Consider the following 23,734-nt stretch of genomic DNA (forward strand, 5'->3'; position numbering starts at 1 on the left):
AAGCTTATGGAAATATTTGCTTTAGTAAGAGTTGCAAGACTGGGCCCATACATGGTAACTGCACATGGTGTATTTGGTAAATATTGGATACATGCATAGGTCCTGACCCTGCAAAGTGCTGAGTGTTTCCTGGGAGGCCGGTGTTCAGACCTACCAGGACTGGGTTCTATAGGGCACAATCCCCATGTTTTCTTTAAGATTTGTTACTTCAGTAACTATGTTTCTTAAGATAATTATTACATCCATTAAGTGTGATTATCAAGTTATGTAATTGCTGAATAAACTATCCAGCGACTTGAAAAACATTGAATGTGCATAGGACAAACTGCAGGGTTTTCAATGTGCCATGGAGTCCAGGAACTCAAGTGCTTACATGATTTAGGAATCTAAGTCCCATTTTTCAAAAGTTAGTCAGGCACATAGGCTCATAAGTCACTTGGGTGTTTTTTGGAAATTTTACCCTTATGACCATTGTTTGCATCTGCGGTGCAAATCCAGATTTATTTATTTATTTATTGATTGCAGCTTTCATTAGAAGCTTCTTGCCTATGTTCCAATATGCTCTCTGAATTGAAAACAAAGCCTTTGAACATAGTAATGCATCTGTGATGTTTTGCTTCAATAGAGGGGAACCTAAGAATGGCAGTTGTGAGGGAAGTGTGCAGGAATTTGCAGGACTGCTATGCAGACTTCCACAAACGCTGCAGAACTCTTAAACTATAGCACAATAATTGTAGATCTAGAATCATTAAATAATATTATCAGAACTTCCTCCAGAATTGGGACAAGACTTTTCTAGACTGCCAGTCACAAGAGGGATTCTAAGGGTACATCTACACTACAGGGGGGGAGTCGATTTAAGATACGCAAATTCAGCTAGGTGAATAGCGTAGCTGAATTTGACATATCGCAGACGACTTACCCTGCTGTGAGGACGGCGGCAAAATCGACTTCTGCGGCTTCCTGTCGACGGCGCTTACTCCCACCTCCACTGGTGGAGTAAGAGCGTCGATTCAGGGATCGATTGTCGCGTCCCAACGGGACGCGATAAATCGATCCCCGAGAGGTCGATTTCTACCCGCCGATTCAGGCGGGTAGTGTAGACCTAGCCTTAGTTTTTCATTATGGTTTTTGGAACACCCATGTCCATTTAGATTTCTAAGTTTAAAGTAGAAATCTTTGGGCATACATCTAGTTTCCAATAACTAGCTTTGCAAGGACTTTTGCTGTTGTTGCTAGTTTGAAAGGCACTTAGAAATACAAATATGTAAGATAAGGACAGAGGTGGTCTAATTTGTCTACCTATACCCAGTAAGGAAAGCCAAATTAAAAGGTTCCTGGGCTATGTGCGAAGAAAAGTGAAGGGAACGGCCATAAGGGAAAAGAGAAGGCAAGAAACCACTTCCGTATGGAATTCTCCTATTTTAAAAAAAAAATGTATATTCATTAAAAGTTTCACCTAACAGCAAGTTGTAAGCAGCCTAACAAATGTCAGGGAAAGCATACTGTGTTCACTAGAATATCAAACTCCCAACTAGATTTCTGTGTCTTGTCATTAGAAATGTAATTTACTACACGTGATCTCCAAAAATTTGAGGCAGACTTGCAGCACTTAAAACTCAAATATTTTGTGATGATTGAACTGCAGTCTTCTTTAATTGCTCTAGCTTTTGTGTATTTACCTTGTAATTGTGTAGTATTTACGCTGTAAAACCCCCACACTTGTGTAAATAAATGGCTAGCATCATATTCACTATGAGCAAAAAAGAGCACTCGCATGACATTTATCTTGTAGAAAAAAAGGGGTGAAACATTAGTTTAGAACACCTTAACATGTTTATGTAAGACTCTGACTCTTCCTATTCTGGACATTTATAAACAGTGACTGGAAAACACTTTTCATCATATTCTAAAAAATTTTATTGTCACACATTTCAAGCTAAAACCCTACCCCAGGGGCCATGCATATTCCAAGATTCCTGTGGGAAAGTGCTTCAAAATCCCAACTTTCATATAAAATAGAATGTTTCTAGTGCTTATCATTGTGAAGATTATAATCTGTTCAATTTTTTAAGATTAACTGATGCAATGGCGCTTGCAGAGAGCCTAAAATAATAGCGATGGAATTTGGCATTTTTCCAAGACGCCAGAGAGTTCAGCATATCTGCCGTGGAACTTTTCACTTTGCTGTTTTGTGCTGCCCTGTTGGGATCTGGCTGCAGCTGCTACCTATGCTCTAATTTTCCTACAAAGGAACTGGTTTTCAGTTCGAGCTTGTCAGGAAATTGTTTTCCCACTTGGAATTGGGACGGCAAGTTGAAATACCATATTTTTGTGAACAGAAAATTGGAAAAAATGTTGGTTTGGGTCAACTGAAACTTTGTTTGAATTTAAATCATTTACAAAAATTACTCTAATTTGTGTAAATTTTGTCTTGAAACAGAAAACAGAAAATTTTCCATTTAAAAATGTCAAAATGTGGTGTTTTGACAATTTCCAAACTGAACATTTGTTTGAGTTGCGAAATTGAAACCGAAATGTCCCTGTTAAATATTTTCACTGCTCCATGGAGCCAGACCTGGAGTCCAGCTGCTCCCAGAAGTGTAGGCAAGCAGTTAGGCTGCCTGAAAAAAAATGTGCAGTAACAGAGGAAATAAATTGCTCCCCACTTCCTTGGTGCACATGGGAAGAGGGCCTGGAAAGCTGGTTCTGAGCAGGGCAGCGATTGATCCAATGGGAGTCTATTTAACGCGTCTAGTCTAGATGTGATAAACTGACCGCTGAACGCTCTCCCGGCGACTCCAGTACTCCACCAGAGTGAGAGGCGCATGCGGAGTCGACGGGGGAGTGTCAGTAGTCGACTCACCGCAGTGAGTAGATAGATCTAAGTACGTTATTCACGTAGCTCAAGTTGTGTAAAATACCCTTCATTCCTGCCCACCCCCCCAGTGTAGACCAGACCTTAGCTTTAGAAATAATAGTCATACGTGTCTTTTTTGAGTATTTTCAGTGATGAGATAGACTGGGTGTGTTTGCAGGTTGGTGGGGGGGGCAGGAATGAAGGGTATTTTATGGAGATAGTATGGATTACTGTTGCAATAGAATGTGGGGGCTACAGCTAGTGCCTGTTATTCTGCAGAGTACTCAGCGTTCTGCTTATGATACTACTTGCAAATTGAACTGTGAGTATGTACAACAAAAGAGTAGGCTAAGCAAATTGTCAATACAAATTTTCTGAACTACAATCCTGTTTTTTTTTTTTTTTTCATATGTCTACTCTAAGGCTAACGGCCTGATGCTACTACTCATGCAAATACTCCATTTGACCTCAGTACGACTACTCAAGTAAGAAAGAACTGCAGATTTCTGCCTTAGCAGAGAAGGTATAGCCTTCAAAATTTACCTTCACAGTTTAATCCAGTAGAATCCAGAGAGAAGCCTCTCTGACACTCACAGCTGAAACTTCCAGGAGTGTTTTGACAGATTCCTTTTGATCCACAAAGTGATGGCTGTGAACCACACTCATTGTTATCTAGAAAAAAATGCAGTGATTTAAAAAAAAAAAATGTATACAGGTACAGGAGGAGAAAGAAAGTACATAAGGGATGGGGTTAAGAGGTTACACATACAGAGTAGTTTGCACCTACTAAACTTGCAAGTCTAATTACTTAATTTGCAGATTTAGAGCCATAAGTACTTAAATATTTGTGCTTGTACTGTGATTCAGTCTCTGGTGCAAAATACAGGTACAGACTGGGTGAGGAAAAAGGAGGATGGTCTTTTGAACATTTGGCCCACTGTACACTACAGATGAGGATGGCTTTAATTGGTAAGACATATATGCAACATTTTTTAAAAGACATCTGTAGCTATCAAGGGAAAGAAAAATATCTTTAATCTGTTTTTGATTGCTTTTTTTTAAGTCAGATTTTAATATTTTACCTCTGTCTCTATGTGGTTACATTTAGAAACTACCTTCAAATAGTCACTACAAAAATGATTATTGTAGTTGAGCTTCAGATATTTTTGCTTTTCATAATTATCTGCCTTTTTGAACTACTGAGAAATAAAATACTCTCCATCTGTGTATTAATATTAAATCTGTGGTACAAAATAAATCTATCAAAAGGCTCATATTAAGTATTGCCCTTGTTTTTATAACAAAGAAAAATGTACGAAAACTTTGTGTTGAAGTGTTCTTACCAATACAAGCAGTATGATGTTGAGTGAAGCCTGGTGGACATTTACATGTGAAGCCCCCAAGAGTGTTGACACAGAGGAACTGGCAGTTGTGTTGTTTGGTTTGACATTCGTCAAGATCTGAAAGTAGCAGATTTATCTTAGTAAGACTCAGTGAAAAAGATTTAACCATATTTGTTCTCTTTAAAAAGATCATTTGAAAGTACTTCCTTTTTAACTTAATAATTTTTTTATCACTTGAAGCTTAAATCTGTATTCATCAGGGAAGTACATGCTGGAGCAAGTTAAATAGTGTTATCCCTGATTCTCTACTCTTATTTACACTAGCATAAAAATTGGTGTTAATACAACTTGAAGTTAACAAAGTTACACACGTAGAACTAGTGTAATGGAGTGGCAAATCAGGCCTCTTAGCCACTGTAGTGAGGCCGAGTGGTAGAGTGAGGGACGATTACACTCCCTTTGGATGGTGGAGCCTAGATCGCCCCCCCCCCCACCCACCCGGAAGTATAAAAGGCAGGCCTTGCAGCACAGTTGGGGCAGAGCCTGTGGAGGAGGAGGACGCTCCACCCGTTCCGCTGCAGCCCTGAGGGGGACCTATGCCTGCCTGTTCCTGATCCCCAGAAGCCGACGAGGACTGTCCCAGAGTGCCTGCTGCCGTGTACATGGAGGAGCCAGAGGAGGCCTTGAGGCTACAGGTACAAACCCCGGGGAGGCAGGAAGTGGCTCAGGGACAGCCACGGAGCAGCCAGCTGCAGAGCCAGGCATGGCTCCGTCAGCGTGTTGTGGCTGCATCCCCGCCGATGCAGGGGCAGCCAATCCTGCCTCTGCCAGGGCCCTGGGCTGGGACGCGGTGGAGTAGGGTGGGCCTGCGTCCCCCTGCCACCCCACCCTGGGGTGGCTGACTCCCTACACTATGCAGGAAAGCTCTAACCCTGAGGAAGGAGCCTCCCTTACCGGCTCACCCCCATAGGCAGTTTGCTGGCTGCCTGAGCTCTGCCCAGACCCAAGCCAGCCCTGATAGACTCTGTTTAAGGGCTGACAGCTTGAGCCATCCAAACTCAGGCTATAGCCTGACAGTGACTAGTGATCGCCCAGCCCTATTGTGGCTCTTGGCTGTCCTGCAGACTCTGGTCCTGGCCAGACAGGACCAACCTGAGTGGCCTCCCTCCGAGTGGGAGAGCGAGGGACCATTACAGCCACTCATTTTCTGACCATTGTGCACCTAAAGTAAATTAGCATTCGCTTCCTACTGCAGTTGGAATTGGTGCAAGGCTTTTTCTGAGTCATTCTACCGTTTTTTTTTTTAAATCCAATTTATACCTGTTTTATACCGAGTTGAATGCCGAATTCCTGAAAGTTGTATGCCACTTATACCTGACATGCAACATATACCACCTTCTATATCACCACTGACTTTGGACCAGAGATTTCCCTGGGAGCTGCAGCTGTTATATCACTTCTTGGAGTTGAGGGTATTTATTAGGGCTGTCAATTAACCACAATTAAACATTTTTAATCACACTGTTAAACAATAGAATACCAGATGAAATGTATTAAATATTTTGGATGTTTTTCTACATTTTCATATATATTGTATTCTGTGTTTGTAATTGAAATCAAACTATAAAGTATTATTATTATTCTGAATATTTGCACTGTAAAAATGATAAAAGAAATAGTATTTTTCAATTCACCTCATACAAGTACTGTAGTGCAATCTCTTTGTCGTGAAAGTGAAATTTACAAATGTAGATTTTTTTGTTTGTTACATAACTGCACTCAAAAACAAAACAATGTTAAACTTCAGAGCCTACAAGTCCACTCAGTCCTACTTCTTGTTCAGCCAATCGCTAAGACAAACAAGTTTGTTTACATTTACAGGAGATAATGGTGCCCTCTTCTTATTTACAATGTCACTAGGAAGTGAGAACAGGCATTTGCATGGCACGTTGGTAGCTGGCATTGCAAGGTCTTTATGTGCCAGATATGCTAAACATTCATATGCTCCTTCATGCTTCCATGCTGATGATGCTCGTTAAAAAAAATGCATTAATTAAATTTGTGACTGAACTCCTTGGGGGAGAATTGTATGTGCCCTGCTCTGTTTTAGCCGCATTCTACCATATATTTCATGTTATAGCGGTCTCAGATGATGACCCAGCACATGTTGTTCATTTTAAGGACACTTTGACAAAACGCAAAGAAGGTACCAGTGTGACATTTCTAAAGATAGCTACAGCACTTGACCCAAGGTTTAAGAATCTGAAGTGCCTTCCAAAATCTGAGAGGGATGGGGAGTGGAGCATGCTTTCAGAAGTCTTAAAAGAGCAACACTCTGATGGAGAAACTACAGAACACGAACCACCAAAAAAGAAAATCAACCTTTTGCTGGTGGCATCTGACTCAGATAATGAAAATGCATCAGTCTGCACTGCTTTGGATTGTTATCGAGCAGAACCAATCATCAGCATGGAGGCATGTCCTTTGGAATGGCGCATGAAGGGACATATGAATCTTTAGCGCATCTGGCACATAAATATCTTGCAACACTGGCTACAACAGTGCCATGAGAATGCCTGTTCTCACTTTCAGATGACATTGTAAACTAGAAATGGACAGCATTATCTTCTGCAAATGTAAACAAACTTGTTTGAGCAATTGGCTGAACAAAAAGTATGACTGAGTGGACTTGCAGGCTCTAAAATTTTACATTGTTTTATTTTTGAATGCAGGTTTTTTTCTACATAATTCTACATTTTGTAAACTCAACTTTCATTATAAAGAGATTGCACTACAGTACTTGTATTCGGTGAATTGAAAAATACTATTTTGTTTTTTTTTACAATGCACATATATAAATACAAAGTGAGCACTGTACACTTCGTATTCTGTGTTGTAATTGAAATCCATATATTTGAAAAAGTAGAAAACATCCAAAAATATTTAAATAACTGGTATTCTATTATTGCTTAACAGTGTGATTTAATAGCGATTAATTTTTTTAATCGCTTGACAGCCCTAGTATTTATAAAGTAGCCATTGCTAGATGTAACTGACAACTTTCTTCACCTTTACATGTCTTTCCATCCTCTTGCAGGATGTAGCCACGGGGACACGAGCACTGGTAGCTTCCTTCTGAGTTCTTGCAGATAAAGTTGCATGGTTTTGGAGACTGGGAGCATTCATCAAGATCTAAGTAGGAGAATCAGTAATTAGTAAAAATATTCAGTTACTTACAAGGATGCTACTGAACAGCTGCACAAATCTCTAATTTTTCCAAATTATTTTTATATTCTTTCCATGCTTCCGAATTGTCCTTTTCTTTACAGATGCAAGCTACCAATGAAATAACCTGAGGGGGTGGATAACTGAAGCAACAGTGCATTCGCTTAGAGGATCAGCTAGAATAGTGAAACTAATTTCTAAAGTCAAAGCCTCTTACTTTATGATCCCTTTAGTCTTAATTAATGGTAACTTCTGACATGTCCTTTGGAGCAATTAATTATTAGCCTCTACCTGCCAAAAGCTTATTCTCCAAACCATGATTTGTCTTGTTAGTGGCCAGTTCAGTGGTATCTCATTCATGTTGTTGCTGAAATACCACTAGGTTAGCTGGACTGTAATATCCTAAATCAGGTCTCAGAGCTCCCCAAAACTAAATGTGAAGACAAAAATGTATTTTGTGAAGAGAGATAATTTTTGTATTCTGAGGCTTTAAAGAATTTACCTGGGAATTTCACTATGAAAATAAACATTTCATTTAAAAAAAAAGTCTTGGATTTGCAAAAATACTAAGCATTACAGTGATAACCTTACCCACACAGGATGTCCCACTTATTTCAGTGGTGTAGCCAACTTTACAAAAGCATCTGAAGGAACCCATTGTGTTGATGCACTGGCCATTTCTACACAGATTTGGCATGACCTTACATTCATCAATATCTGGAGAGGAAATATAAACATGTCACCTTTTTAAAATATGATAAGCAGAAGCTCATTAGTATCACATTTGAATGTGGCATCTACAGTCTAATTGAATCTAGAAACATCTAATTTTTAAAACCAAGCTCATTACCCCCCCCCCCCCACTTTTTTCTTTTAATTCTCTCACTTGCCTTTTTTGAGAGCTGATAAAATGATCTTGTTCTCAGTGATAAACTCCAGTTTGCTGACCCTGATGGAATTACAGGACATTGAAACAGTACTGGGTGTATACAGATTCCTTTTTTACCCTAATATTCTACAAACTTTCCCACCAACATGCTTCTACTACAAACGCGTATTCCTTACTTTGTCGTTAGAGATGGGCCCAATCCAATCACCCTTCATATTTTTGTTAAATTCTGTTCTACATCTGGATCTGAACTCTGTAACTTGTCCAACCTAATTCTCTTGCTGATGTGCTGAGAAACCAAGCTCCAGTTTTACGAACTTAATTTACACAATGTTTAACAGAAGTGAATTTTCTTTAGATTGGTTTGACTTTCTTTTAACAATCATAGGAATTAAAAACACATGTTTATGATTTCTTTGTAGAAATACGCAGATCATACAATGAAACTATTGTGTAGCTACAGGTTTCAGCTGTTGATGCCTTTTGGCTCATGTATATATGTTTTGTAGCATGCAACAGCTTCTAGATCAGGGGTGGCCAATAATTTTCTCAGGGGGGCCACTCCACGAATTTCGGTAAGTTGTCATGGGCCGCACATTTCTACTATATTAATGGAGGAGGTGCGGGGTCCGGGAGGGAGTTTGGGTGCAGGAGGGGGCTCTAGGCTGGTGCAAAGTGCTGGGTGCAGGAGAGGGTGAGGGGTATGTGCTTTGGGAGGGAGTTTGGTGCAGGAGGTTGGGGTATGGGAGGGGGTGCGAGGTACAGGCTCAGGCCAGTGGCTGCAGCCGGCACCTATCTGCACACCCTTTGGGGGGAGGGAGAGCAGGTCTCCGTGCGCTGCCTGCACCCGCAAGCACAACCTCCAGTTTCTGGCCAATAGGAACTGTGAGGATGGTGCTGGGGGCGGGGACAGCACACGGAGCCGTCTCCTTCCCCCTCCCAGGGGTGTGCAGAGACATGCTAGCAGCAGCCCGCTGCTGCCGGGAGTGGCGTGGGGCTATGGCAGGCAGGCAGCCTGCCTGAGCGTCCCGCTGTGCCACAGGACTTTTAGCGGCCTGGATTCGGAGATCGCAAGGGGGAAGAGAAGGCCAGACAGAAATGTTAGATGGGCCAGATCCGGGCCGCAGGACATATTTTGCCCACCCCTGTTCTAGACAGGTTTTAGCCTTTCAGTTTTAGTCATCGTCTCCTGTTTTAGGACTCAATCCTTGCTTATATGAATATTCCCACAGCAGGCACTAGGTAAGGATTTGTAGGTGCTGCTCATTGAAAAGCATATGAAATAAACTATTGGATGTATAGAAAATACCAAGCCGAGCAATTCTGCAGTAAACTTCAGAAATGCTGGTAACTTCAGCTAAACATCTGAGATTTAAGAAAGCATGGTACTTTCTGTGTTATCTTTGTCTATTTCCTCTCCTCTACCTCTTTACCTGCTCTTCCCACAATTACCTCTTCCATCTGTTGTATATCCTGGTCCATGTGGACAGAGTTTCTTATATTGGGTGGTTCCTGGCAGTGGACAAAGCTCACACTGGTTACCCCAGCCTCGCCCTCCATCACAGCAGCACTCTGACTTGGTGACAAGGTTACGGCTACTGGAAGCCATCTGGCACATTGTCTGTAAAACTTCAGCAAAGCAGAATCCTTGGCGGTTATCTGAAAGGAGAGTGGAGGGGCCAAGAAAGGATGTGAGCTGGATGTGTATTAAACAGGAAGTCTCACTGATACTATTATGGTCCATTATTGTTACATATAAATGCTTTTAAAAGTGAACTAGAAAAAAACTGCGGTGACCCCAGATTTATGTGCTGAGTGACTCTTATAGCCACCAGTCTTTGGGAAGCATTTAGCATATTAATGTGGTTTGTCTTACCTTACTCTACAAATACTTTGATAATCTACTGCTCTTAAAGGGTTGCTAGGACTCCCAAGTGAGTCAGTGGTTACATGAGACCTGGTATCAGTTATGTCTCAGAAAAATACATCCTGGAGCATCCCCCAGTGAACCTGGCAGAGCAGCCTACTTGTGTGAATGATAAAATAAACCAGCAAAACTTAAGTGTAAACATGGCCTTAGCATGCTAAATATCCCCCAATTAGCATATTTTTTTTACACAGAGGATACCGACACTAGTAATAGGTCCAGTATCATCTGCCTGATTTGTTAGTTAAAATGGACTGGATTGCCTCATTGCAGATTATTCTCTGAAAGTAGCTCTTTCACTGGTAAAATTTTTCCTTTCAACGTAAAAATCAGCTGTATTTTACTAAAAGTGATACACCATAGATCATATTCATTCCTGGATTTTCACTGGCTTGTAGAAGCATAGTATCTCCATCCTACACCTATGCAGTGTAAGAAAATCCATCAGGAGGGATGTTGAGGAAGCAGAGCAAATTTTAACTTGTTCTCTGCTGGGAACCCCCAAAAGACACAGGGCTAAACTGATTCAGATGAGTGGTTCCTGCTGGTGGGGCACTACTCACATCTTTTATATTTGTTCTGTTAGATACTGTGAGGGAGGACAGGTGACAGCAAATTGCTTGATCGTCCTCTGTGCAAAGCTACTGAGGAATAGAATCAGCAGGTACAAAGAGCTAAATTTACATTTCCCTGCATAAGTTAGGGTTTTTTTAGGTATGCCTTTATTGTTCCACTTAATTTGAACCACCAGCTAAAATTACACCATGATATTAAATGGTCTCCTCATTAAAAATATAACCTGTATTGCAGCAACTTTAGAGAGATTAACAAGATCCAATTTAGTTGGAAGAGAATTATTTTCTGTAAACACAGTGTATCTGTGTATTAACAGATGTTCCTGACTTAAAGCTTTCACATTTCACCGTTTTAAAAAGGAAGCTACAAATCTTTATTAAGGAAATCAGGTAACTAATTGTGATATCCCAGCATACATCATGTGGTGACGTCATAGCTACCATGAAATATTGCTAGAATGTGGACCTGAATAATGGAGCAGCAGATTTTTAGTGTGGGGAATAGTTTGAAATGTAAAGTATTTATATATTTTATTGAATATTACTTGAGTCCTTTAGGGAATTACTTTATAGCCTTTACCTAATGGCCACTTATGCATCCATTGTTTAAAGGAGTAAGGATTTTTTAATCACTTTATGAAAACTGATTTTAATAATTGTAGATATACAGAATTTTTTTCCAGAAACCTGTAAATGACTTATGAGCCTAACTACTGATGGGTTTCAATGGGATTTAGGTTCCTCAGTCATTTAGGTGCTTTTGAAAATTTTTACCCATGGTCATCTAATTAAATTTACCAAAGACAAGCAATCATTGCCCTGTTCCCTCCCGCCCCCTAATTTTATTAGTCCACATTTAGCTATCTTGAAATCTATTGGATTTCAGTCAGTTCAAAATACTGTACAGAAGGCAATAAAGTCAAGTGCAGTTACACTGATTAAAGCCTCTGGCTATCAATTTTAATTCTGCTTATGCTTAACTAATTTAAATATCAGTAAAACTTTACACCTGTGACTGAGTTTTCCTACTGTGGAGCCATACTTTGAAAATGTCAACATGATTCACTTCTATATACTAACTAAGAAATAGCTGAAGTCAACTAAATAGGTATATTGTGCAAGAAATGTTGAAAGCTAGAGCTCATTGAGTACATGCTGACCTGGAGTTCATACAAAGCTTTGATTCATACGTAAGCTAAATGGAACTCTGCCACAAGACTGCACAATCTGATCAGCAAATGTATTGGGCTTTAATTCTAAAGAAATACCCAGCACAATGCATTGCAGTGATACCTTGACCCTAAAAGCACTGAAGGGAAACAGCACCAAGCAAACTCCCCCAAAATGTAATTTTTGAAAATATCTGTTCATGTATTTAGTTCAAAAGAGCAGTGTATTTCCTTGGGATTGATGTTGGGCTGGGATTAATAGCCTGAGCCATCCTCGTTCCGTTTGGTCACTAATCTTCAGAAGTGCCCTGCACCTTGAATGTTACTACTCTTTTATGGAATCAACACTCTGTTGATAACAATTTACATGAGAACTGGTTATACAGTAAGTAGGAAAAAATATCACAATCCTTTTTTAATGCAAAAATTCCGTTAAATATACTTTCACTTTCACTTGTTGGCATTGTAACATGTTTTTACAATGTACTGTATTACCATGAATATTGCTCCAGAGTAGATCTTGCAGCTGCACTTCATTTGATAATAAAAGAACAACCAGAAAGCAATTACACAGTGCAGAGTGCCAGAATATACTGAATCAGCATGTAATAGTAACTACAAAATCTTTTTCCTAACTTTTTGTAAAATCTGTTATTTTGGATTCATAATTGGTCACTTAGGTGGGAGATTAAATGCACCCTGCCTCACCTGCAGGACTTGATTCTGGCACTGCAGCTTCAGATGCCGCTCCTGTTTTAAGAAAGATCTGCTGGCTTCTGTGTTTAGGCTTGGGTAACACTAGCTGCCAAGACAGAAATCATCAGCTCTTCTGGCTGATGATCTGTCCATGGTTCTCTTGTAGAAAGCATATCCTGGCAAGGGCTTCCCTCATCTCGTGGTTTTTCTTGGCTCTGACTAGCTAGCCATCCAAGCAGAGATGCACATAGGCCTTCCTTTTTCTAGTCTGCTACCAGCAACATCATTTTAATGCCAGGTTGAATGGGAGAGCCTGATACTGATAATGTTGTGAACCATAGGGATTGCTGGTCTGATGTGTTGGGTTTCGAGCAAAGGTCTCCATATTCTCAATGCAAATTTCAAGTACTTATGGTAATTGGATGCAAATTTAGTGACAGAGGGCTAGTGTCACAAAGGGGTTTAGGCACCTGCTACTTTAGGTGCCCAAATCCAAAAGTCAGATGGCGGTGGGATTAACAATCTAACCCTATAGGCTCCTGAAGTTCCTAAGCATTGTTTCCACTGATAGACACCTCAAATGCCTACATGTCTGCTGTTGGGCATGCACAAAACCACCTGAGTCCTGACACCTAGTGCCTCATTCACGCCTAAGCCCTAGTGGGAGTCACAAACTAGGCATTCCCCTGCCTACCTAATCCTCAAGGCTTGATCCAGTAGGCATGCGGGGGAGGGAGGCTGTTCCTGTAAATATTTAAATATTCATTGGCATAGGGAGTTGAATCCAGGTCTTCCCCCATCTCAGGTGAGTGCCCTAACAGGAGAGATTGAGAAGAGACTCATCCCAGAGTATCCTATAGTGATGGCACTCTTCTAGGAGGTGGGGTACCTGGGATCCAAGCCCTTCTCCACACCATGTAGGTCTCTAACATTCTGGTGAGTGTCCTATCCATTGGCAATAATTGACTAAAAGCACCACCAAATACCCTCCTCTTCCTCAGGCACCTAAGCCAGGTCAGCCCTAAATCCAGGTGAGAGTTTACAGCTGAAATTCCCAACTGGAGGGAGGCACCACCTGTTTAAGCATCTAACTCTCTTTGAGAGGCAGGCTACATCCGTCTCATCAGCATATCATATTGGTTAGTTAATGGGGGTCCCTGCTCTAACTTTTCCAATGCGCAGTGTAGACCGCCTGGGTGCCTAAGTGAGAGTGGCAGATTCCAGTGGGCAGCAGGGTGCCTAAAAGTCAGATGTTGCAGCACCTAGTCTTAGTCCCCTTTGTAGCTAGCCTGAAAACTTCCTGTGTAGGATGGGGAAGCAGGGATATCAGTCCACCTGTTGAACCAGTCATGATGCTGATGGTGGTTGTGTCAATGCTGAAGATCTGCTTGTAGGTTCAGAACAGGGATTTAAATTATCACTGCAACTACATTTGGATGAAGATGTTTCCCTTGAAAATATTTCACAAGCAGGATCATGAAACCCAGTTTCATTCAGTGGCACATTTACTCTTGAAGAAACTGATTTCCTGCATTTTTTGGGAGAAGCATAAATCCTAATGTCTCAACAATTCTTACAGTTGTAGTTTGCTTTAGAAGAATTATTTCGTTTCATCACTTCAGTTCATTCAATTGCTTCCCCCCCCACTTCTTAAAATGTTAAGCATTTTGAATCAGATAAATTGATACACTGATGTTACCAAAATATTAAACAATAACCAGTTGTTTGCTCTGTTGAATGGTAGCTTTTGTGTTTACTAATTAAAATGAGAAACCCCTTTGTGAATTCAACACTATGAAGACTGAAAAAAATCCAAGATATTATCAGATGCCCTGCTATCTTCCAGAAGTTACTAACAAACTAAGCCCTGCTGGACAGTTAACAACTCTAGTCACTCTCCTTTCTTCAGCATGCAGTAACCGCTTCATCAACCACTCCTGCCTCTCTCCCAAGTTATCAGTGACTGCATTCATTTGCCTTCCTCTTCAGGTTATTAGACTATCCTAAAATTGTTTCCAGGTAGGCACAAGATCCTTCAAGTTGGTATTAGCTCCCTTTTAATTGTTTAGAATTTATTTAAAATGTTAATTTACAGACTGAAATTAGAGCCTATGACGTATAGAATTTTGCCAGTAACATTTCCTGTTCTTACTTTAAATGTTCATACTATAATAATCTCCATTTCGGAAAAACAGTGAGTTAGGAAAAAATTAATCAAAATAGTTACTGAAAAGTAATGATTTGTATTTATTTTTTACACACAACTGTACAGTATAACAGATCTAACATTCGAATTCTGTAGCAGCAGTATCTGGCTCATAAATGGAATAATTAGAAATATTTTGCTCTTAATGTGAGATTTGTTATTTAACATTAGCATTAGCCTCGCTTACCCTATATGCTTTTTTCCTTCAGCATGAAACCACCATTTTTCCTGGCTATGTTAATTATCATTTTTTCCCAGAAATAAAATAAATCATTGTTTTCTCTTTGAAAACTCAATTTATCTTAATCCTGAAAAACAGATCAAGGATTGTGATTTAATCTATTGTACAGCCAGGAGACATGTGAAGTACTCAGGGTCTGCATTATTGGTAGAAATCCTAGCAAGCAGCAAGCATAAAATATTTTTTATTTAAATATTATTGCACAGAGTTTATACTTTTTCATGTAATGGGAAATGTATGCCAAGGAAATCAACTTACCAAGGCACTCAGTGCCTGATGGGCTTGACTGGAATCCTTCATTACATTCACACCTGTAGCTTCCAATAATGTTCACGCAGCGACCATTTTCACAGATACCTGGCTTGGTACGGCATTCATTTTCATCTTTACAAAAATATCACACATATACACACAATAAATGTGATTTAAAACTTATATGAATTGACAGACTAAAAACTGTCAGTTATTTACTCAGCAGGCAAAGAAAATTCAAACATTTTGGTAACTAATATATTTGTATGCGGTGGCCAAAAGACAGCTGAGTAAGCCTCCAAAAGCTGATGTTCACTCTTCTGTTGAGAACTCAGCACACATGTGCTTTGAAGAAGGTATGGAAAAATATAGCAACTTAGAAAGATGAAACCTTGTCAATTTCCTACCAATTATAGTAAGTTTTAAATGAATCATGGCATAAGCTCACTGCACTACAACTTTGTCCAGCAATTAGCATTAAAATGAAATTTTATACACTAATGAAGTCATTCAAAATAAAATAGTGTGAGCCATTAAGAAACAGAAAATTAATAGTTAAAGAGTATGTCACATGACCATGATTCTATAAAGTGTGCCTGTTCAGGAAGGGCACCTAAACACATGCTTAAGTCCCACTGAAGTCAGTAAGAACTAAGTATGCTTAGGTGCTTTCCTAAAATAGGGTTTATAATCCCAAAGTATCTGCTCCTTATTTTTCCCATATTAGCTTGCAAAAAACAAATTGATACAGTAATTTCCATAGGTGCTTAAAAGAACAACACTGGAAGGTTTGCCTGCTCAGGACAAAAACAGAGGTAGGTTTGAATCCAACAACTATCTCTCGCGTAAAGGCACAATTCTTGATTTCTTACTAGCAAATAGACTGATATACTTTATGATTAAAGAAGACTGTTTTCCTTGAATGCACAATAAAATAATAATTCTGTAAGGAGAGATTTTACTCTGCTGCTGAGGGAAGATTATTACTGTTCTCTTGAACACATTCACCAGGATGTCTGTTGAAGAGAACTAAAGATTTTTTTTTTTTTTTTTCCAACTTGGAGATGAATTCCAGTACTTTTTGTCAATACAGAAAGCTTCAGAATGGGCAATGGATTTGTGACACTGCAAGGGAAAAATTCTGATTCCAGACACAGCAGCACTTGGCAAGATCTATCCATTTTTCCCTCTAAACAAATTACAGTAATGGTCAAGGGAAGCTGTTTGCCTATTCATCTTAAGATGAGAGAATTATTCTGAATTTTGGTGGTTTTTAATTTCTATGAATTCTTTGCTGCTGATGGCTGGAGTAAAATGTTCATATTTTGCTCTAGATCGTTACCCCTTAACTCTGAAAAAGCTGGATACGTACATATAATTTGTCTACTATTAATACAGTCTTTTGCAAATATATCATTTATTTACCTACAATAATTATTCTACTTTTATTATTCATATTTAATGAACAATCAAAAGAGATACCTTTTGGCTAGCTAATTAAGGCTTTAATGGGTAGTCTCAGTAATTTTAAGACTTAATTCTTACAACCCTGTGCACCGAAAGCAAAGGTAGGCCACACAGAAAAAGAAACAAATATAGACCTAAGGCCCTAACTGTTATTTATGATAAGTAGTCCTGAGTTCACTGGGACTTCTTGTGTAAGAATTACTGACTGTAAAGATTAGAGAATCAAGCCCTAAAACAAGAAAAGACTGGATGGAACGGGGTTAAAGTAGACTTGTCAAGTGGAAAGTTCAAGAGACCTTGTGTCTCCATCCCCATGAACAGATGTTTGGGTATATGTAGCTGAGCACAGATGCAATGTTGTGTTTTTGTCCGTACAAAATATTGCAGATGCAATTCTGAGGAGTTGTGCCTCTAATTACTTTATCTAAACCCACAGTCAAGTAGCAAAGGGTGTAATTAATTAGCACCTAGCTGCCATTTATGATTTTGGCGGTCTCCCTGTTAGCCTACAATTCAATAATTCATCATTTTAGGAGCGGGTTTGGAGGGGTAAAATTGTGCAAAAAATTAGCCCTTTAAAGTTTCAATGCAGAAAACAACCGAGTCACAAAGGGATAATAATATCGCTTAGGGAGTTGGCTTTTTCCAAAAGATAACTGAAGTTGGCTCAAAATCAGAGTAACAACTTTATAGCAATACTTCAATGTCAAGCAGTACAAGACAGAGTAAATTTTCTGTATCTCTTTGTATTTAAAAATTCCCACCCTTTCAGTGATCTTGGACTGCTTGAGAGAAATAAGTCTCTGGTTATCTCAATTACTTTTCAAAGAGGTATATAATTCTGACACCTAACCAAAGAATGCTCTGAGTAGACGCTCCCTGGGTTACATAAACCCGGTTTATGCAAATCTGGATTTATGGAAAAGGTTCCGTAAGTTCTGTAAGCTTCCCCCTCCGACCCCCGTAATTTTTGGGTATACGTTCCCGACTTACACAAGGCGTTCCGGAACAGAACGCTTGCATAAGTCGGGGACCATCTGTAGTTATTTTCCAAATGTACTTGTATATTAATTTTTCATTTTAATATTGGAGCAATATATGAAGTGTTCCCAAGCCTTACCCATGCAGCCTTCTCCATCAGGTCTACGGGTCATTCCAGGAGGGCAGATACACATGAAGGTGCCAATCAAATTTTTGCACATCATGCCTCTTGATTCACAATCATGAAGACCTTCAGCACATTCATCCAGGTCTGAAAAAAAATGTAGTATGTGTTGTATTTCAAATAACAAAGACCTAGCATGAATGCTTTCTTGTAGGTTCAGTTGTAGAAGACAACTAGTATTTGTTGTTCAGAAAATATCATTTTTATTTTTCTTCTTAACCACAAACTGTTTTTATTAAGAGTAAATTAGGTGACAGGCTTCTTGGGGAGGATTGAGGGGGCATGTGAGCTCTGCAATTAATCAAAAGCCTGAGAGCCACTCCTAATTTGTATAAAATTAAGCAAATAGCAGTAACCTCCATCTTTAACATTGTTACAGTATAACCCACAGAGAGGACATGCTCCAGCATGAAATGCTCCATCTTGATCCAAGTTTTTGTGGCAAGTGGACAACGAGGCCCACCAGGTGATATTCTGTCTTGGACACAATGCTGAGTGTATCAATTTGGTACATCATATGGTAGGTCCTGTTGCAACATTTTATTAAAAAGGCTGGATACAGGATGCACTGAAAAAAAAACTTTTGACTGTACTTTGATTATTACTGGGTAACAGGCATGGGGAAAAAATTACATTTCAATAGCCATTACTTTCTAAAACTTTTTTTAAGTTAATTACCTTTGCACATCTTTTGGTCTTCTCTCAGTTCATAGCCAACTGGACAGGTGCATTCATAGAAACCGTAAGTGTTGATGCACCGAAAAGCACACAGCAAAGGGTTCTGCGCACACTCATTTATGTCTGAATAGTAAGGAAAAGGGAGACTGAATGCTATGTTCCAGTTTAATTGTAATAGCACCACTAGAACTTTCTTTATACCCACATTTTCTGTGTTACCATCTAAAAAGTGTTAGAAATCCTGGGAATTTTTTTGTGTATTTCTGAAGCAGCATAAACAAGAAATAAATATATCCTCATACATATTGACTTTTATAACATACACTTCTAAAGTCACCTTTAAGGTTAGAGTTGCAGGTGTTTTGTATTTTGGTTTGGTTTGTGATTTTACTACCTGACACTATTTACAATAGACAGTCTTGCATTTCCCAAGCTTTTGAAAGCTGAGTTCCTATTCAGGAAAATAAACTAATCATGCCCTCCTTCAAACCCACCATATATTGTTAAAGGCCCATCCAAAATGAATAGATCTTCATAATATGATCCTCTCTCTGCTTTCTTACATGTTTTGTTGAGCAGTGAAATAGTTAATGTTGACAATTAAAGTATTATTAGTGGCATTTGACTTAACACCCAATGAAATGAATGGGGCATGTCACACTCCAAAGCTATTGTGTCAGGTTCTCTTCAAACTCAGGCAAACACTTTTGAACCAACTACACTCTGGTACCATTTTCAAGGTTTTCTTTACACCCCTTATTTGTAACAGCTAGACCCTTATTTTCAAATGAAAGCTGAGACGCTGGAGAACAGTTGAGTAGCCTATCCATGTCCCTTCTCTCCCTCCATCGCTGGAGGCCACACCCTAAGATTTGGGAAAAAACTAACAAGCAGCATATTTGACTATTAAAATAAACATACTTATCTGCACTCACATGCCACGTTAATGGCCATTACAATGTATTGATGAGGAAATTTAAGATGTTCAGTTATTCTTAGAAACACTTCTCTCAGGCAACATATTTCTCTAGAGGTGGGTGAGGAGAAAACTTTTCCTTCAAAAGGAATGTTAGCAGGGTTACACTGCACCACACACTAGCTAGTCATGAAAAGTACTATTTTTGCAACATTTACTTTTACACAGCTCATTTCAGAACCCTAAGCTTTATTTTTCATTGCCATATTTCAAGAGGAGAGATTCCTTTTAACTTATAACTTTGACTTTGTAATAAAAACCCAATGTATACCACCTCGATAGTGTGATGGTAAATAAAATATTTTAAATATAAGAGACAAAGAGGAGGTAAAAAGGCGGAAATCATAATTTACCTTCACAATTCATCATTGGGCCTGGCTCAAATCCTTCATGACAGTTACATTCAAAACTACCAATCACATTAGTGCATGTGCCATTTCCACATGGATTGCCAATCGAACATTCATCAGTATCTAGGATGAAATAAGTAAAACACAAACTTAAGAGAACTGGGACACAGGCTAAGGGGTATTTTAAGTTTATGAACTTTAAGCATTGCTATCCTTGCAATACAGTTTGCCTAATGTAGAATCAGAACTTACCCACACAGTGCACTCCAGTGTAATCTAAGTTGTATCCCATGGGGCACTCACAGCGGAATGATCCATCAGTGTTGATACAATGACCATTTGAACAAATGCCTGGGCTCTCAAGACATTCATTGACATCTGAAAAATAGAAAGCCATGTAAACTGCAATCTTTCAGCTCTCAAACTTCACTGTTTTTTATATTAAATATTACATTTCTAATAAAAAGCAGGAAATGACCAAAAAGTAAACATCTTGTTCTATGTGTCTTGGGCCAAAATATAACTATGCAGTTTCAAAAATAGAATATATCTTGTAAGCTTTCTCAGTGTCCCAAAACTTCTGTCACACTTGAAAACAAAACAAAAACCACAAAATAAAAAAAAGCTTTACCAGAAAGAATAAAACAGCATTACCCAATGGCACCTCGCTTAACTGGGAATTAAAGATTTTCTAAGTGGTGTCAGAAATAAAACAATACCTTCCCGTGTATCATCAATCCCAGGGATAGTTCCATGGCCATAGGGACACAAATCCTGGAAAGCAACTGTAGAGGAACATTTTAAACAATTATAAACAAACAAGGATGAAAGTGATAACACCATTAAGGCAGCTGAATTTAATTAACACCCATGAAAGAGAGTGAGTTTTGGATAGATATTCCCACCATATATTTTCCCCGTTATTGAGTTGTATTTTTCCCTTCTTGCTAGTTTCAACTGCAACAGCCTTTACTAGTAATAAGCCTGAGTAATCGTGTCAGAGCCTATAGAGCAGCTTTCTTAGCACATAATCATTTAATGCGTCCCCCTCAGTTTTAGTGTAAACCAAATAGTAGGGTAACAAAACAAATGCCAGTGACGCTTTTGTGTTTCTGGGCACTAACCCACATTTTGCCTTTCTCCCTACTACTGCGGGAGGCTAATTTACTGCTGTGTAGGGGCACTATTTTGCCTTCACATTTCAGTCTTTTCCTACACTTTTCCTTCAGTCTTTTCCTACACTTATTATAAACCACGATGCATACCTTCTTCTTCCTTGGGGCAGAGCTCACAAGGATCACCCCATCCCTCTCCTGGCATCTTACTGCAGCAACATTTTGCCTTGGTGGTGTTGAAAGCCTTTGGGACAGAGCATTTCCCATTTTCAAAGTTAGTGAAACAGAAGCTCTGCCGGGTATCTAGAAAAGTGAGAACAAACAAACAAACAAAAAGCAACAGTAATAAGCTAGGTAAGTAAAAAACCCACACATACTATATGACAGGCTCCTACCTGATTAGAGAAAAATGTAGCTGAAAATAACAGGGATAATTCTAGGCCTGAGTTTTCCCCATTATATTAGGGAATACATCTCCCACCCAGACAACAGGATACCAACCCAGTTATGCACAACTGCTGTCTGCTGCATTCAGTGTTGAAGTGAGGACTGCAGCTGTGCCACTGTAGCACTTCAATGTAGACACTATCTACACTGAGGGAAGGGATTTTCCCATTGGCGTAGGTAATCTACCTCCTTGAGAGGCAGTAGCTAGGGTCAATGGAAGAATTCTTCCATAGACCTAGCACTATCTACAGTGGGGGTTAGGTTGGCTTAACTACACCCTTCAGAGATGTGGATTTTTCACACCCTTGAGCAACATCGCTGGGTCAACCTAATGTTTTAGTGTAGACCAGGCCTAAGACTTTTTTGCACATTATTCACCCTCTGCAGGACAGCAGGGATCATCATTACACAGGTAAAAAATACTTCCACTCCTGCCTTTACAAATGACAGCTCCACATAGCCCCAGACTCTGCCAGCCCAGGGAACAAGGAACTGAGCTCATGACGCAAATGCAGTTTTCCTACAAGTAAAGAAGTATTTTTGGAGTATAAAAAGAAAAGGATTCCTTGCAATATTTTGAGGCAAGTTTCCTGTCATGCCTAGCATTTGCCGGATGCAGCAGAGCACGGTGCTATCAGGAAGCTGGTTACAGCTCCATGATTATCTGCCCTAGTCCAGTGCTAGTTCCAGCAGGACTGTACACCATCTTGGCAGAGGTGAATGGCATCCCAATGCCAGCGGCTGTAGAGAGAAAGGTGTAGAAGCTCATAACCTGTGGCACAAAGGGAGCACATCTGGGCAGGGAATCCACCCTTAAAAGAACCAATGGATTTAGTTTTATAAAAAGGATTAAAGGGAACTGTGACTGTTGGTCGTATTGCTAAGTTGTACTAGAAGGTAAGAGATTTATTGTCTTCTGTAGAGCATGGTGCACCATGTGACAAACATTTATTTTGCTGGGAGAACCTAATCAACTTATTTTTAACATCATAAACTTGTAATAAGAGCATGACATGGCAACAATCCCGACAACCTGTGAGACATTACTACATAGTCCCCACTCTTCTTGCAAAGTTTAACTACTGCTGTCAGTTTAACCCTGCATATTACCAAAACACCTTCGTCCATTGTCAGACAGCACAAAGCCTATGGGACAGGTGCATTGAAAGCCTCCTGGAGTATTTGTGCAGGAGCCAAAGAGACAGATGTTGGGGTCTTCATTGCACTCATCAATATCTGCAAAATAATAGGAGAAAAGAGTCATCATTAGGCCACCTGGCATAAATTTTATGTATTTCTTTGATATCTGAAAGAAGATTTGACTTCAGCCACACTCAGTATTCTGTTCAAGCAGCAAAACAGACACAAAAAAGCTCCCCCTTCTTTCCTTTTTAAAATAGCGATTGAAATGTGTAATTTTCCTCTTGTTTATTGGTTTTCATTATCCTGTACAGTTCTAACAGTGTCTGTTTTTAGTCTTCTGAATCTGTATCTTTCCTGTGCCATCAGACGTCACTTTGGGCACATCTTATTGTCTTATTCATACTATAAATGTTAAATGTTTTCAAACCACAATGGGAGCAGATATTTTAGGACCAGGGGAAAAAAGATTCTTCGTAAATATGAAACAGCCAAAGAAGAGTTTAAAAAAGGTGGGTTTTTTTTTTTCAAGTTCTGAGTGAGTCTAAACCTGAAACTAAATTCTAAATGTTCTTGCCTGACTTCAGAAAGAATGGAGCCCCCATGGCACATGCACACATTAATATTTACGAATGTTTTCTGCAGCCACTGTTGATTTGTAGTATATACAAATGTTTCTTTTAAACTCTTGACTTTCAATCACTTATTTAAAAAAACACAGCTAGGTATGTTTAAACATGTGGGATTTAAACATAGCATAAGTTAAACAAAGAAAAATAAAGGAATTTTTACTCTACTACAAATACTTTTTAAGTTCTAGTTATGAAGTACGATACGAACAGAGGAGAAGCAAACAGAGGGAGTTTGCCTGAGAGTTCACCTAGGGGGTGAGCCCACACAGGATTTTGCCTTTCAGGCTTGTGTGAGCAATAAATACATCTGAAGAGGCTCTTGATACATTACAAGGTAGGAAATATAGATAGTGAGGTTGGCTGTTGAGATCATCATGGGAT

At 39.4% G+C, this 23,734-nt stretch overlaps 1 protein-coding gene across 1 annotated transcript in view; it reads right to left on the reverse strand.

Annotated features, from left to right (window-relative positions):
- FBN2 (fibrillin 2) overlaps positions 1–23,734 on the reverse strand; it is a 254,198-nt gene that overhangs the window by 10,885 nt on the left and 219,579 nt on the right. The window contains exons 49-61 of the mRNA XM_034773456.1: positions 22,692–22,817; positions 21,285–21,437; positions 20,739–20,804; positions 20,272–20,397; positions 20,023–20,142; positions 18,694–18,816; positions 17,971–18,102; positions 15,390–15,515; positions 9,770–9,976; positions 8,020–8,145; positions 7,273–7,395; positions 4,204–4,320; positions 3,404–3,532 (exon numbers count right to left, since the gene is read on the reverse strand). Coding sequence (XP_034629347.1) covers positions 3,404–3,532; positions 4,204–4,320; positions 7,273–7,395; positions 8,020–8,145; positions 9,770–9,976; positions 15,390–15,515; positions 17,971–18,102; positions 18,694–18,816; positions 20,023–20,142; positions 20,272–20,397; positions 20,739–20,804; positions 21,285–21,437; positions 22,692–22,817 — 1,674 coding nt within the window. The remainder of the gene's footprint in view (positions 1–3,403; positions 3,533–4,203; positions 4,321–7,272; positions 7,396–8,019; positions 8,146–9,769; positions 9,977–15,389; positions 15,516–17,970; positions 18,103–18,693; positions 18,817–20,022; positions 20,143–20,271; positions 20,398–20,738; positions 20,805–21,284; positions 21,438–22,691; positions 22,818–23,734) is intronic.

This window comes from Trachemys scripta, chromosome 6, assembly GCF_013100865.1.
Source record: "Trachemys scripta elegans isolate TJP31775 chromosome 6, CAS_Tse_1.0, whole genome shotgun sequence".
In the NCBI taxonomy this organism is placed as follows: Eukaryota; Metazoa; Chordata; order Testudines; family Emydidae; genus Trachemys; species Trachemys scripta.